This window comes from Alternaria triticimaculans (genome assembly GCF_023758025.1).
Source record: "Alternaria triticimaculans strain BMP 0046 chromosome Unknown scaffold_9, whole genome shotgun sequence".
NCBI classification, from domain to species: Eukaryota; Fungi; Ascomycota; class Dothideomycetes; order Pleosporales; family Pleosporaceae; genus Alternaria; species Alternaria triticimaculans.
Window position 1 is genome coordinate 139,019 of NW_026055966.1, and position 14,711 is coordinate 153,729.

The 14,711-nt window shown below is 51.7% G+C and overlaps 6 protein-coding genes across 6 annotated transcripts; 3 read left to right on the forward strand and 3 right to left on the reverse strand.

Annotated features, from left to right (window-relative positions):
* Window positions 1-1,774: 1,774 nt before the first annotated feature.
* On the reverse strand, window positions 1,775-3,831 carry J4E78_006479 (uncharacterized protein; the record flags this gene model as incomplete). The annotated part of the gene is made up of 2 exons (XM_049367091.1): window positions 1,775-3,608; window positions 3,665-3,831. 2 exons carry the CDS (start codon window positions 3,829-3,831, stop codon window positions 1,775-1,777), a joined length of 2,001 nt encoding a protein of 666 aa, XP_049220838.1.
* A 334-nt stretch (window positions 3,832-4,165) lies between these two features.
* Window positions 4,166-4,969, forward strand: J4E78_006480 (uncharacterized protein; the record flags this gene model as incomplete). Its single annotated transcript, XM_049367092.1, has 3 exons — window positions 4,166-4,250; window positions 4,315-4,431; window positions 4,479-4,969. The coding sequence occupies 3 exons, from the start codon at window positions 4,166-4,168 to the stop codon at window positions 4,967-4,969; spliced, it is 693 nt and encodes a 230-aa protein (XP_049220839.1).
* Window positions 4,970-5,484: 515 nt separating this feature from the next.
* On the forward strand, window positions 5,485-6,687 carry J4E78_006481 (uncharacterized protein; the record flags this gene model as incomplete). The annotated part of the gene is made up of 1 exon (XM_049367093.1): window positions 5,485-6,687. One exon carries the CDS (start codon window positions 5,485-5,487, stop codon window positions 6,685-6,687), a length of 1,203 nt encoding a protein of 400 aa, XP_049220840.1.
* A 1,960-nt stretch (window positions 6,688-8,647) lies between these two features.
* J4E78_006482 (uncharacterized protein) lies at window positions 8,648-9,472 on the forward strand (the record flags this gene model as incomplete). The annotated part of the gene is made up of 1 exon (XM_049367094.1): window positions 8,648-9,472. One exon carries the CDS (start codon window positions 8,648-8,650, stop codon window positions 9,470-9,472), a length of 825 nt encoding a protein of 274 aa, XP_049220841.1.
* Window positions 9,473-9,672: 200 nt separating this feature from the next.
* Window positions 9,673-10,596, reverse strand: J4E78_006483 (uncharacterized protein; the record flags this gene model as incomplete). The annotated part of the gene is made up of 1 exon (XM_049367095.1): window positions 9,673-10,596. One exon carries the CDS (start codon window positions 10,594-10,596, stop codon window positions 9,673-9,675), a length of 924 nt encoding a protein of 307 aa, XP_049220842.1.
* Window positions 10,597-11,402: 806 nt separating this feature from the next.
* Window positions 11,403-13,337, reverse strand: J4E78_006484 (uncharacterized protein; the record flags this gene model as incomplete). Its single annotated transcript, XM_049367096.1, has 2 exons — window positions 11,403-12,985; window positions 13,037-13,337. The coding sequence occupies 2 exons, from the start codon at window positions 13,335-13,337 to the stop codon at window positions 11,403-11,405; spliced, it is 1,884 nt and encodes a 627-aa protein (XP_049220843.1).
* Between the last annotated feature and the right edge of the window lie 1,374 nt (window positions 13,338-14,711).

The window sequence follows — 14,711 nt, forward strand, 5'->3', positions numbered from 1 at the left end:
GTGAGTTCTTCGAGCCTCCACTGGAAGCGGGTTGGAAGCGGCTAAGATTTCAATGTGTAAGTGTCGGACTAGGTAAATTTGTGGCGGAACCTCACTGATCTCAGGCGCAGAGCTGTGGTGGTTACTTCTACGACGATTTCCTCGAACAAAGAACTGATGGCATTGCGGCACTGATACACGAGATACGACAGTCTTTACCGAACACAAAGATAACAACTTCTCCTGTTCAAGAAGATTTTCGCGATCTTCTAAGAACTGATCGCATCGCGGCTCTGTTACGAGTGTTACGAGTGTTACGACAGTCTTTACCAAACGTCAAGATAACGGCTATTCTCCATCAAACGGGCCTTGGCATACAACGGATCATTGCTGGCGTCCCGAAGTGGCTACATTGTGTCAGTAGCAGTTTACTTGCGGCACTTTCGTGGAACAATGGAGTTCGTGCGGGCCTTGGCATACAACAAATCATTGCCAGCGTCTCGACGTGGCTACATCGTGTCAGTACCAATTTACTTGCAGCATTCTCACGGAACAATCGAAGTCGTGCGGGGCTACCTCAGCACAATGCCAGTAGTACAACAACGCCAATTGCCGTAGGAATCGCGAGGAGCTTGTATCCATTACATGATCCACTTCTGCTGATGTCATGTGTACATTACACTCGAAATGATATAGAGCTACTCCAAGAAGACGTGGGTGCTATCAGCAATGATCGAGCGCTATTCAAATTTCTAAGATCAAAGATCTGGAAACGACGCGGCCGCTTCCCGTGTGCTCGATTATTTCGTTTCGTCAACGGGATCTTCTTCAGCAAGGTAAGTTTTCATACAACAACGATATTGAATACTTCCATCTGATGTATACATAGTTCCGTGTCAGCATCAATGGGAGCGTGGAGGTCCGCCACCACGATCCATGCTGTCGAAGTGTTCCTCAACAAGCAGGAAGGTGTTGTGAATGTCTTCCCCCGATTGAGAACATTGAACCATTTCCAAATGCAGAGTACCGATGCACTCTCCCCTGTCCACCAGGAACTTGGCCACCGGTGGGACCATCAATGCTATATCATATGCTTAAATGCCCAAATGAGATTGCCGAGGCATCAACGTGGATCTACAACTTGGTACCAAAACGCACTACGGGAGAACTATACGCATACCTTGACCAACCAATCGAGGGATGGGGTTTCTATTTCCAAGAAGGCTGGCACTTTAACCTCATCATTACGATCAGCTTTGCCTTATTCATCGTAGGGAGTCTCATATTTGGGGTATGCTGGTCGGTGCTGAAATCGGATATTCAGGGCGCATTCGGCGTGAGCGCGTACATGGTGACTACCTGCGGGCTGTTCGTTGCTTTCGTTGTGAGCAAGATGGGATAGATAGGCTGGGAAATCTTGCCATGTGATCCCGTTGTACGGCTCATGACCCGCTGGTCCTTGTTCTGAAGGGGCTTACCCGCCGCATGTCTGTAGTGTTCAATTCACATCATTAGCAATATGTCATTCGTACAAGCTACTCGATATGCAACATTCGTGGTTCGATCTCTGCGGAGAAGCCACTGGCTATCGGAGGCAACCACCTACCAAGTGTCTTTGAACACCACGATCAAGAGCCATCATCAGTCTCCACCACGCCAAAATCGATATACAGAAAGTCTAAAATTAATGTATTAGAAAGAACATACATATCCCGCCGCAAGCAGCGCTAACATGCAACATCTACCCAGCCTAAACAAACGAAATCACCCCTTCCGAACTCCTCATCCCGCCCGTCTACCTAGGTCCAAAAGGCCTAGGCCCAATAATCTGCCTCTTCCCCGCTCCAATACCCCCCAGCTTATTCTGATTATCCCCACCCATATATCCATACTGATTAACATCCCAGCTCTGGCCACCCCCAGTCCCCGCATTAGGATCCTTGGCAGCTTCTTGCAGCGCACGCTGCGACTCTTCCCACTCCTTCTGGCGCTCGCGCTCACGCTCCATTTCGCGCTCGAGGAGGGACTTGCTGGCCCAGCCCGCAGCCTTTGTCTTTGTTTGAGCGGCGGCTCGGCGGGCGTCTTCGCCGCGTTGTTCCGAGGTGGATGTGAGCTCCGGTGGGATGTAGGTTTGGGGCTTGGGTGGTGTGGGGGCAGGGTTGGAGGAGAGATAGCGGTCTGTTCGGCTCTGCTTTGTGTATGCGGCTGGGTCGGGGAGGGGTCGCGTGCTTGGTTCGGGTAGAGGACGTGTAGGCAGAGATGGCGCTGCGGGTTCGGGGAGAGGTCGTGCTGGCTGTCTCTGTGTCTGGTCCCATTGCTTGCGGAGATACTCGCGATCGTCTGCTTGCGCCCATGAGACGTTGCTGTCTTGTGGCGAGGGAGCGCGGGGTGGGGGCGCTGGTCGGGCTCGACTCTTGGATCGCTCGCGTGTACGGCTCTTGGACCGCGACCGCACCTTCTTGTCTGACAGGCGTCCTTCTCGCTCTGCCTGGTACTGGCGCTCGCGTTCCTTGGCCTCTTCAAGCTGGCGCTCTAGCTCTCGTATGCGATCGCGCTCAGCGTTGGGCTCTTCGCTGCTTCCTCGTCGGCTACGCGGCGACCTGACCTTTTCAGCCTGGTACTCGCTCAGGTACTGGCCCTTCAGCCTGGCATCGCTTCCAGCGCGCTTTCGTCTCGTCTCGGCGTCGATTCTATCCTGTGCCTCGCGCTCTTCACGTTGGCGTTGCTCCTCCTCCAGCTTCCACTGGCGCTCTTGCTCTTCCCACTCGCGCTTCTGCTGATCCAGTCGCGCCTGCTTGGCTTCTTGCTGTTTGCGTGTCTCCTCTTCCCACTTCTGCTCCTCCTCTATCCGTATGCGCTCTTCTTCGGCTTCGCGTTCGACGCGACGTATGTTCTCGGCCTCCTCAGCCTGCAAACGTAGTCGCTCTTCTTCGGCTGCCCTCTCGCGTCGCAGTCGCTCCTTCTCAGCCAGGTTCGGCACGTGCGGACCTGCGCTCGTGATTTGCCGCCGGCCACCAAATGAGATGCCCTGGTTGCCTTGACTCGCACCGCCCATGTATCCGTACTGATGAATGTTCCATGCCGGTGCTGTGCTGCCTTCGTCTACCTTTTTGCTCCAGCTACTGACTCCGCCTGGAGGTGACTTGGGGAGACCGTTGGATGTGTATGATGTGTCTGAGCCTCCGGTGCGTGCGGCACTAAGCGTCGATGCCGTCCGTTCGGCAGGAGGTCGTGCAAGGGGGTTGAACGTGCTCGAGCCGCTGGTGTTGCTGGCGGTGCTAGGTCCTCTGCTGCGTGGGAAGCCGGGAGACGGTAGTGCAGGACTCGGCATGCCGCCAGTTACCGTCGGGCTCAATGCGCCTGCTCCACCACGCTTTGGGCCGATGGCGTTGGGGAAGTTGGACGGGTTCTTCGCGTTGGCGACACGGCTGAAGGCGCCGAGACACTGCAGCACCTGAGCTGGGTCCTTCGATTCGTAGAGGTCGACGGTGAGGAAGCGGTCATGGGCGGGCATATTCAGCGGTGGCTGTTCACAGGCCCTCAGGAAGTGCGAGATGTTCTCCATCTGTATGAAGGGCATGTTTGACTTCTTGAATCTGACAGGCGTGGGTATGGCGAGGTTGATGAGTCTGGGAGAGTTAGCTACACTGGCCTGGCTACCTGGTAACTGCGGACATCACTGTACCTGCATAATACGGTCCCGTCCTTGAGCGCATCCAGCAGATCTCCCGCAGGCAGGCGCTCTCCGAGTGTGTCTTCTATCCAGCTGCGGACTTCGTTGGCTGCTTGGGGGGTATATCGGTCCATCCGCAGCCTCCGCATGTCCTGGTCCAGCGACGTTACAGACGCCATGGTGGTTGGTTTGGGCGCAAATCAGGCTTGCTGCGGTTGGGCACGAAGGTCGTGAGGGCGGTGATGGGAAGGGTGCACGAGGTGTAGTAGTGAGATAAGATAATGTATATGTCTCTATGTAAGGGCCTCGACTGCTACGTGTGTTGTTGTGGCGTCGGGGTATGCAATGATGGCATGTGTTGTTGTGTGGAGAAACTTGGTGGTGGGGGGAATGCTTGCACATGTGCTAACGTGAACGCACCAGCCACTCGCCCCAACGTCACCGGCCTGCGCGTCAAAGTCGCCTCCAGATATTCGCCCGCTGGAATTTGTTCGCGGCCCAACGAGACTCAGCATGGCGGGCGCACCGGGCCCCATTCGCAAAGCATGGTACCAATGGAAGATGAAGCGCTTCCCCTGGCGAAAGAAGTGGCTTGTGGGTGAGTGCAGGCCTCGACATAGGTCTCTGGCGTATCCTTGCTCCCAAGTAATAACACTTCGTAGGCTTTGATCTCCAGGGCAACACCTTCTGGGAATTCAAGGACGCTCTGCACGCCCTGCGCAACCGACGGATAGCAAAATACAGTCGCAGCACTCACTATGGCGACGTGCAAATATCGCGTTCGTGCCTTCCACATGCAGTGTTTGACCGAGGCTGACTGTGGCAGCGTCATGGATGCAATGGCTGAGACACACGCGCTACGAACCCCCCACCGTCGCCGAACAACACCAGGACATGATGAGGCAGGAGCGTATGAAGCAGCTGGCAGCGCAGGCAGATGCACGATGGGCCGAGAAGCCGTCAGCACTCGATGCGCCGGATAAGCAACAACCCGTGCAGATGTTGCAGTCGCGAGATCCAGACAGCGGCGTCACGCAAATGAATGCCGACCAAGAGATACGCGACAGCATAGAGCCACCGCGGCCACTCGATCAGGAAGCCGCGAGACCAGCGCCAGTAGAGCCTGAAGAACCCGCAGAGCCTCAGCAGATGCCACGCGACCCGCCAGCACCGCCTGCCGAAGACGACGCGCCTGCATTCACGTCCAGAAAGAGAATGAAGAAGGAGCCCAAGGACTCGCCATGGAAGCAGGCGGCTCAGAGTCAGGAATGGCAACCTCAGGGCTGGAGTCCAGCGCCAGCCAAACGACGATCATGACCACGTTCAATAGCGACTGTATAACTACCTGTTTCAATACCTGGCAAACATCAGCAACCTTATGCGATATTCAATGTCACCAAAATACTGCTCTCTGTTCGATCAACCATCTCATATAGTACACTGTCAAGATGATCCTCCGTGGCGCAGGATCTGTCATGCCACGCTTCCCAACCATAGGTCAGATCTCGAGTCGATGCGAGCCTGGTAAAGCCAATTCCTCCGTCAGTCTCCGTCAACATCAATATCTAGCACATATTCACACTCATGCTAACAACACTGTCGCTTACTTATCTACAACGCAGCAGTACCAGAAATTCACCTTAGTGTCTCCGCGTTTCCGCACTATGTCAGGTGTCGAGCACCAACTGTGGTACCGATTCACAAACCGGACTGTAAACCACGCGCAGTGACGAAAATTATACCAACGATGCGCTTAAGCATGAGCTTCGTAACATATATAGAGCTCTCTACCCATGTCTTGACGCCTATTCTTCAAAGCAGTATTCATAATCATGGCACCACTTTCAAGCATCGACGATGACATGACATTCCAAGTCGCTGCACAGAACCTGCCCCCAGAACTACTCCTCATCGTACTAAAGCAATGGCTCGGCCAACAGCGCATCGTAATCGATGGCTCCGCCCATCCCCACTACACACTATCCTACACCAATCCTGAAAACATCGATCCCTTCGCCACCATCTCCAGGACCAGCGATGTCCCACCATTCATTTTCCAAGAATACTTTCGGTCTCGGATCCGCTCCTGGCTGACCGACGCCAAAGACTTCTCCGACCCAACAACATTCTACATGAGCCATCTCCTGATGAGTCTGAAGATGAAGGACCGCATAGGCTGGTACTATCTGCCCAACCAGCCCTGGGATGCCATTTGCCAGGACCCGAAACTCTCCTTGTCGACGAAGTTTCCCGTGATAAACGAGCGTGGTGCGCAATACGCTCGCATGAAGCATCTCTCATCGCTCCACGGACTAGAGAAGATCAAACTCGACTTCACGGCCGAACAATACTTCGCCATGTTCGACGTCGCGGTACCACCCTTCCATTACCGCGACGGCGCAGTCGCCGGCGATAACTTATACCGCGACGAATTCTGCCACGGTGCCGGCCATTTCCTTTTGCACACAAAGGAACTTGAACTCCATTTCGGCAACGCATACAAACAGGCAAACCCCTGGTACGACGTCCAAGAAGCTGCTTGGTGCGAGACAAATCCCGCATGGAACTACGCTGAAGCGAGACTACGCACGCACGTCTGCGATAGTGGATTGGTCATCGACTGGATACTGGAGTATGCTTGGTACAACGGGCATCTTCAACATATCAAGACGATTACTTTAACTGGCGATATCCAGCAATGGGTGAAGGAGAAGTGGTATGATATCTTCAAGCGGCATGCAATGTACCTCGAGGAGTATCCTGGACTGTGTTATCGTATTTTTGCTGTTCATGAGCCTGATCCTATTGATTTGGAAACTATTGGTATAGACGACGAGGACGAGGATGAGCAGGATGAGGCGTGGAGGCCGCAGAATCATTATCCGCCGTCTTGTCGATGTGAAGTGGGGTGTTGGCGATTGCGGGGTGGGAGGGTTGAGGAAGAGCTGGAGGTTAAGTCTTGGGATGATTTTGAGGTGTATGCTGATGAGGTGGTGGGGGATTGGATGAGTGGTGTTGATTTGGGATCGCTTTGACGCCTACATTAACGCTACGCCTTCTTATATGATTCTCACAATCCCAATGTGGCCTGCAGGCCCGTCGAGTTTCTTCGTTGCATGAGATGGTATTACTCATTGATTCAAGCACGTTTTCGCATGCGTTGCATCAACGCAATCAGAATATAATCGTCACGCTGGCTGCGGCGGTGCGTTGCGCACATGAATTTGCATGAGCGTGCATACAAGTTGATATCAGAATCGAAGCCCTAAGTGCGCAATGGTAGACATTACGAGCTCTATCGACCGTCACGCCTAGAATAATGGTCCAGATTGATAGGGGTAACAGCACAGAACGCAAGAATCCTGATCTGACGCAATTACGGAGAAGTGTAAGTAATAATGATGTAGAAGAGAATGAAGATACTCAAAAATCATGCATCATCCTCATGTCGAGCTGGTGACGACCTCGCCGCTACACATCGATCTTGAGAGCATTGAGTCATCACCCTCATCGTATTGCTGCTGCTATCGGACAATCGATGTACAGCGAGGCAGGGATGAACGACGAGGTAAACTAGGTGTCTAATTTAGGTTGTTTAACTTGTAATTTAATAGATGTTTAGTATAGTAGTAAAGGCAGCTATACTATAAGTATAAATCTTATAATACTATAGTTACCTATTTCTAAAGTATAAATTTTCGCGCTAGTAGCGCTTAAATTTCTTTATAATACTTTAAATATTATCTTTATTATAAAAAATATATAGCTAATTTATATACTTACTAATAATCTAACTAGCCTTATATATAAAAAATATATATTAGCTACTTTATTTTAAGACTTAGTCTAGTTATAAAATAAAATACTTAAGTATATTACTACTTATTATAATACTAGCTTACTTAATTAGAAAAAATACTAATAAAAAATAAAAGCTTTAATTTATAAGTAAGCTAAAGCTTAGTTTTTTTTTATATATTTTATAGTAACTACTTTAGTAAAAGTTTATATTTTTATAAAGTAAAAATATAAAGCTCTTACTTACTTTTATAACTTTATAATTATTACTATTAGTAATAATATAATAATTTTTTTAATTAACTTCTAACTAAAAGTACTAAGCGCTTTTAGCTAAAAGCTATATAATAATACTATAAAAAAAATTTTACTAAAATTATAAGCTAAAACTATAAAAAATAGTTTACTATAATAAAGAATAATTAGTTTATAATAGTAGTAGAAATACTTTAGAAGTAGACAAATAATTAGTATAATCTTAATGCCTAACACCTCTACAACGTGATGCCAGACACCCGACGAGGTAAAGCGAATGCAGAACAACCAATATATCCTCGGCCCCCAAGCCACCCGGCTCAGCTCGACCATGACGTCACCGCCCAAACACCTTCGCACTTCGCCGCAACAACAACAAAACCGCAACACGAATCAAAACTCAAACCCAATCAACCTCATATCTTGATCCCCATCGTGCCGACTTCCCCTCTTCCGCACATTCCAATTACTCGCATCACCGATCTACGCGTCGTGGGTCTGGAGTCCGTCGATCTGGCGCCTTGCCATCTTCCCTAGCTGCCGATCAGCATGAGTCGGCAGCCACGGCATCCAGGTCCGCGTCGATGTCAGTCGATTTGACCTGTAGTAGTAGTGATTGACTACGGGTGACTACGTGGGCTACAACTAGCCATGCAGGAACTACGCGGGACTATGCGAGCTACATGACGCTATGCACAGGATCCGAGGCACGATCCAGGGCTCTAAGAGGAGGGTGAGGGGTCAGCGGGATTGGGGGCGTGGTTATTGGACGAGGGGATTATTGGGGATTGCCTGAGTAGTGGATGTGGGAAAGCTTAAGGACGGGATGGGCGTCTGTTGTGGAATGGTTTTGTGTTTACTATCATTTTTTGACTGGGCTCCAACATCCTTCCTTTGTGGAACAGCAGGAAAGATATACAACCTCTTGAATCAATCGGAAACATGCGCTCTACACTCGTCACCACAGTGCTCGTCGGAGCAGGCGTAGTATCAGCAAAAGGCCTCTTAGATCTCCCACTCGACATAGCAAATCTACTCACTTCGCTCGCCCCAGCACCCGCAAGCGACCCCCGATGGACAAACTGGCATCCCGCTTCCAGCGGTGATGTACGCTCCCCCTGCCCCGGCCTCAACGCCCTAGCAAACCACGACTTCATCCACCGCAACGGGCGCAACATGACCATCCCACACCTAATCGCCGGCCTCGCCGCCGGCCTAAACATGGGCGCAGACTTCACCACCGCTATAGGAGCTGCGGGTTTACTCTCCTCTCCAAACCCACTAGGCGGTTCCTTCGACCTCGACGACCTGTCCATGCACAACTTCCCCATTGAGCACGACGCCAGCATGTCGCGCCAAGATGCGTACTTCGCTAACCCGCAGCCCTTCCATAACCCCACGTGGCAGCAATACATCTCCTTCTTTAACGGCAAAGAGCGTACGGATATCCCGACGGCGAGTAAGGCGAAGTACGCGCGCACGACGGATAGCCAGAAGAGGAACCCGGAGTTTGTGTATGGAGCGAGGGAGGCGGTACTGAGTTACGGCGAGAATGCGTTGTATCTTTCCACCATGGGAGACCCGGTTACGGGAAAGGCCAAGCTCGAGTATGTGAAGAGTTTGTTTGAGATGGAGAAGTTGCCGTTTGAGCTGGGGTGGAGGCCGAGTGTGCTGCCGACTACATTGCCCAGTTTGGGGTTGATGATTGTGCAGTTGCAGTCGAGTTCGCCGGAGCCGTTATTGGAGGGCGTTAAGATTGTGGCGTAAGTGTTCTTCTCCCGTGTCTTGTCGAGTGAGATGTATGTGCTAACGGTTGCTGCTAGGGACTCGTACAAAGATGTGTTCTTTGCTATTGTTGGGGGGTCGAATATCTTGGGTAACCTTACCGGAGGTATTAGTGAGGCGCTGGGATTGTAGAGTACGTTGCGTCGGTGTTAGGAGTAGGCTACGAATCGAACCTTGTCCATTCAGCGCCCGAAGCCCATCCTTGTCATCTCATCCGCATAACTGTTAAAATGCGGGCGTTGATGTGCCGCAGGTGCTGGCCACTGTACTGGCAACTGTCTGTAGTAGCCAAATCCTGGCTGCCATGGGATATACTGTTGCTGGTACCGAGCATGATACTCAGGCGTATACATCGGCTGGGCAGCATGGTATTGCGAGTACCCTGGTGGTGGTTGAGGCCGACATTGCTGATACGGAGGTAACTGTTGACCCTGCGACCACTGTGTATACTCCACAGGATACCAATGAACGAAGCTCGGCCGCGTGTAGTTCTGATGTCGTCCCCAAAATGCGTATAGACGTTGTTGCCACTGGGTCTGGTACGTCTCGTAGTTGCCAGGCTGTCCCCACGACCTGTCGGGCGCATCGTGGACAGCTTCGTAGGCAGTATAGGGCGTTGGGTTGTAGTCAACCCGTTCGATTACTTTCTCCAGGTCCGCGGCGATCCGCTGTTCGCGGCGCGGCTTTGGTGCGTGGATGATAGTCTTGCAATCACCGTGCCCATCATCTTCAGCAAGTTCAGACGAAACCTGCGTCGGCAGCGTTGACTGATTCCCAGAGCTCGATCCAGAGTTACCAAAGTAAAGTGAAAAAAGGACGGGATGCTGCGCCCAGTATCGTTTAGTCTTGTCGGTAGTTTCGTCGAAATCTTGCCGTGTATGATCAGTCATGTTGCTGAAATACCTTTCAGCCATACAAGCCGGCGATTCGCGGATCAGCTGCAAGAAGGCTTCGTGCTTCTTGGCTGCCTGAAATTCTGGGCAGTCTTGGTGGTCTGGCTTCTCTGGGTGGATTTGCTCCACAATGACATTGTTATGCTCTTGCATGACAGGCTTGTTGGTAGGAGCAGCCTGGTTGCTCTTGGAAGCTGCAAGCTGAGAGGACATGATGCTGGTGGATGCGTGTTCTGCTTTCGAAAATGTAGGCGCGTGATGTTGGTATGCGCGTGGTTGAGAAAGTGTCTGGTTTGGTGAGTGCACTTGGATGAAGATAGTCTGAAAGTCTTGGAGGGAAGGTGAACAAACAACCACTTTTACTGTGAAATGCGAGAGTTATTATATACATATCTCAATACGAAAACGAAAGCTGCACTAACGCAACTATGGTTGACCTGCGATACATTGGCCAATGCAGGACAGTCATTCATACTGCCACAGTAAGCAAGACTGCCACAGTAAGCAAGACTGCCACAGTAAGCAAGTCTGGCATTATGAGGACGTCTTGTAGCCTAACCTGGGGACAGAGTTGAGAACCAAGGCTGCCGAAAAGAGTGGGTCACCAACCGGAGCGCAAGCTTACAAAGGGCAAGTGACGAGCAGTGTAATCGCGCGGTACAGTCACGAAGAGACTACAGAGAGTAAGTAAAAAGTTGTATTAAATTAGGGAAGGTTCCAGACTTTTCGAACTCTGAAGCACTCGATATCAGTAGCCGAAAGAGAGGAGACAGAGGGGTATCAAGGCTGTGAAGAAACGCCGCACGCTATGCTTGATGTAAAACAAGACCGCAACGAGAACAAGACAAAACCAGTAGTGTAACATAATTTGAAATGCAGCGAGGTCCACAAGCCTGCTTCCGGTCATACCATGACCAAGTTTGAGGAGCGACCTCATCTTCGAGAGGACAAGAGTCCCGAAAGCCCGGAGGACTGTAAGAGTGCTCAATGTGAGATGGCATCCATCTGCAAATGTCTCTTCACTCGCCAATATGTTCACGCTCGCGATGTTTCGCCTCGTAGTCCGCGTTGAACTGACCCAGCAGGCCCGGAGCTTCGTCGCATGTCGCAAACCGAAGGGGCATGCTGTGTCCCAGCTGGTCTGGATCTTGCGCACCATGCGGAATGCCGTACGCCATGTGGAGATTTGTGATCCGGCGCTTGTTGAAATGCTTCACCGAAGCCATCACGATACGCTTCTTTTGGTAGTCGTACCGAGCAGTATTACTCTCCAACGAGGTGTCGGAGTTGCGGCGGTTGGCTGCCTTCTCGTCTTCGCTCAGGTATGAGCTTGCATCTGAACTTGACTCTGACGGTGAGGCAGCACTGATCATGTTGGTGAAGTGGCCTTCGGAGACCACTTGGTCTGCTTGGCAGCCATATCCCAGCAAGACCTCGCCATCGGGACCGCGGGGAAAGATGAGAGAGCAACCTTCGAGCTCCCATGTTATTTCGCTCATTTTTTGGAGCTCGCCCTCTACTTCAGTCATGTCGTCTGCCTCGCCAATAGGCTCCAGTGGCTCGCAGTACGTCTCATCAGCGTTGGAGAGCGTAGTGTGGTGAATAACTGGAGTCTCGATGGATGAGACCCAACCAAGGACGATATCTCGCTTACGCTGGGGAAAGATGTTCTTCATCGCGGCAGCGTCGTTGAAGTGATGCTCTCCTTCGTCATCACTGTATTCGCTGATGATGTCGCAGATGCAGGTATCGTCAACATCAGCAACATGCTTGCTATTACGCATGATGGCGCGCATCTTGGTCTGCAGAAGAAGGATGACTCTGCCCTCGCTATACTCCAGGATTCGGGGGATGTTTATATCCTTGAGAGAAACCTTGCGCAAGGCCTTGTGTTCTTCCTCGGTCTTCGCGACGTCAGGAATTAGATCTTCGATCTTGACCTGCAGCAGGCGACCAGGTTCCAGAAGCGCAGCTGCGTTTAATTCAGCTTGCATCATCTTATCGGCCTCTGGGGGCGCGTCGCGGCTCGCGGCGTGGATAGCAGCGCGAAGCCTCTTCGCGGGTGGTGCTCCTTTATGCTTGTTGACAACAGGGAAGACTTTCCTCAGGAGTATCTCATGCGCAAAGATATCGCTGTCGGGGTAGTCTTCCGAAAGTTCGAGCGCAACGTTGAACCAAGGCCTCAGAAGATAGAACTCTTCGTGCCATGGCGGGACGACCGGGAAGTCGGGGTTCTCGAGGAGCTTGGCCGCGAGAAGGCTGTAGTCCTTTTCCGCGACACGGCCGGCGGGGAAGTCATCCAAGAAGAGGTTGAACTTGTTATGGCGGCTCATCTGGTCAGCTGTGTGAAGCTTGACAGGAGACGAGTGTGTGGGTAGCTCCGGGACATGTAGAGCCCCCATCTCCAGTGCTAGCTCGATCTCGGACGCTACTGCACGAAGGGTCGCGGAGAGGCTATCGTGGGGTATGCGAATTAGGTTCACCAAGATGTGATCCCATGCTTCTCGATCGACCTGGGCCACAAGGGTGGGGGCCACAAGGGTGGTGGATGCGAGGGGAGTCGAACGCAGAAAGCTTGTTGCGCTGAGAATATCCTCCAGTGCTGGCGCTGTCAGTGTCTTGGCCTATGAACTACATTTGAAGATCGGCGTACCTTTCGTCTGCTCCTGCTCCAACTTGAAAGCGATTGTCGCAGCGCTCAACGCTGCCTTGCTCGGGACCGACCAGACTGAACCCAGGCGTCGAAACTTGGCGTAAGGAGACAGTCCAGGAGCGCGGGTTGAGCGAGTGACTGTCTGGCGAAGATATGTCTCCGCAGGGGGTAGAGCGCCAGTGCGACTACCACGCGCGCCAAATAGACCGCTGGGATGCTCGAAGATGGTGTACGCATTGCTGAAGAAGTACGGCGCGGCTGGAAGAGAAAAGCAACTCGCGCGTAGTCCGAGGTGAGCCATGTCGGCGGCTTTGTCGGGTTACAGAGAGTGGTGGGTGTTTTGACGACTCGCGCGAGTGGTGAGACGGTAGAAAACTGTTGTTTGTATATATCAAAGTTCCAAGCGCGTGATCTAGGCGTCACTGGGAACTTTCGCGGTTCTGGGTTAGCGTATCGTAGTGAAGTGTACACTTGAAAGGGGCTCGTGCTTTCTGACGTAGGTCGAAGTAGTGAATCTTGAGCAGAACCTTCAAAGAGTGCACGAAAAGGGTTATGGGTCGCGTGATCATACAATCACGGCTGCAAAGGGCGCGTATACTGGCGCGCAGCCTATGTCAGTCGCAGAATGGACGCGGTCTCTGGAGTAGGAATATGGACTGTGCAGCATATGCTTGCTATCATACAGTCTTTACTTTACCAGAACGATTGAGCTGCTGTTTGCCGTAGATACTTCAGACCTATCGGCTTGCTGACGTTGTTTGTGAAGAGCTACTCTCCCATGGACTCCTTGGAACCAACGGTAGACGCATACAGCGCATAGGTCATGCTCGCGGTAGCCAATCCCTGAAGACGCCGTCGATTATATGGAAGCCTGAAATTCCATGATTGCGACATGTTTAGCGTAAACGTGAAATCTGGCCTTCTTTCAAAGTCAGGTGTATGGGAAACATGTAATCGATCCGAATATTGGTGGTGTTCACCTCGCGGTAGGCAGCAAAGTACCGGCGGAATTCTAAATTCATTTCCAATCATATCCATGCTCTTTACAAAGTTGGCTGTTCGCTCATGATGGCATCTATGAAGACATGGTTTATGTGTCCACCCGAATTTCGAATGGGGAGCGAACGCGATCGGTAGGCATGCTTAAGCTACGAAGGGTTATGGGCTTCTCCCTTGAAGATGCACTCATGAGCGTAGTAGGCAGACGTTGCGCCAGGATGGCAGCTGGGTGTAGGTAGTTGGAAAGACAAGGGGAAGCTACGCTGGGTTGAGGTTTGCCAATGACGTCATGGGCAAGCGCCGGCATCACCCGGCACCCTTGGCCGGTTCAGGGCAGTCGCGACTACCGAACACGTCCTTTACGCTTCTATTGTACCGTACACATGTATTTGTATCGTTGCGACAGCCACATATGGCCTCAATTACTGGAATGCTATGGTCGCAGCGCACCTGCAGGCCCACGTCGGAGACCACGCCGCAGCAACTCACGAAACAAGTCATTATCGCATGTCTAGGTGCACAAGACCACGAAGGGCTTACTGTCTTTTCAGATACAGCATATGGAGATTGCACAGTATTGCCAAACTTTGTCTGCTTGGTCATCTGGTGTTGTCGCTGCCAGGCTGCCACCAGACGCGTTCACAAAGTGCGAAGCGCATCTCCACAACGACCCAAT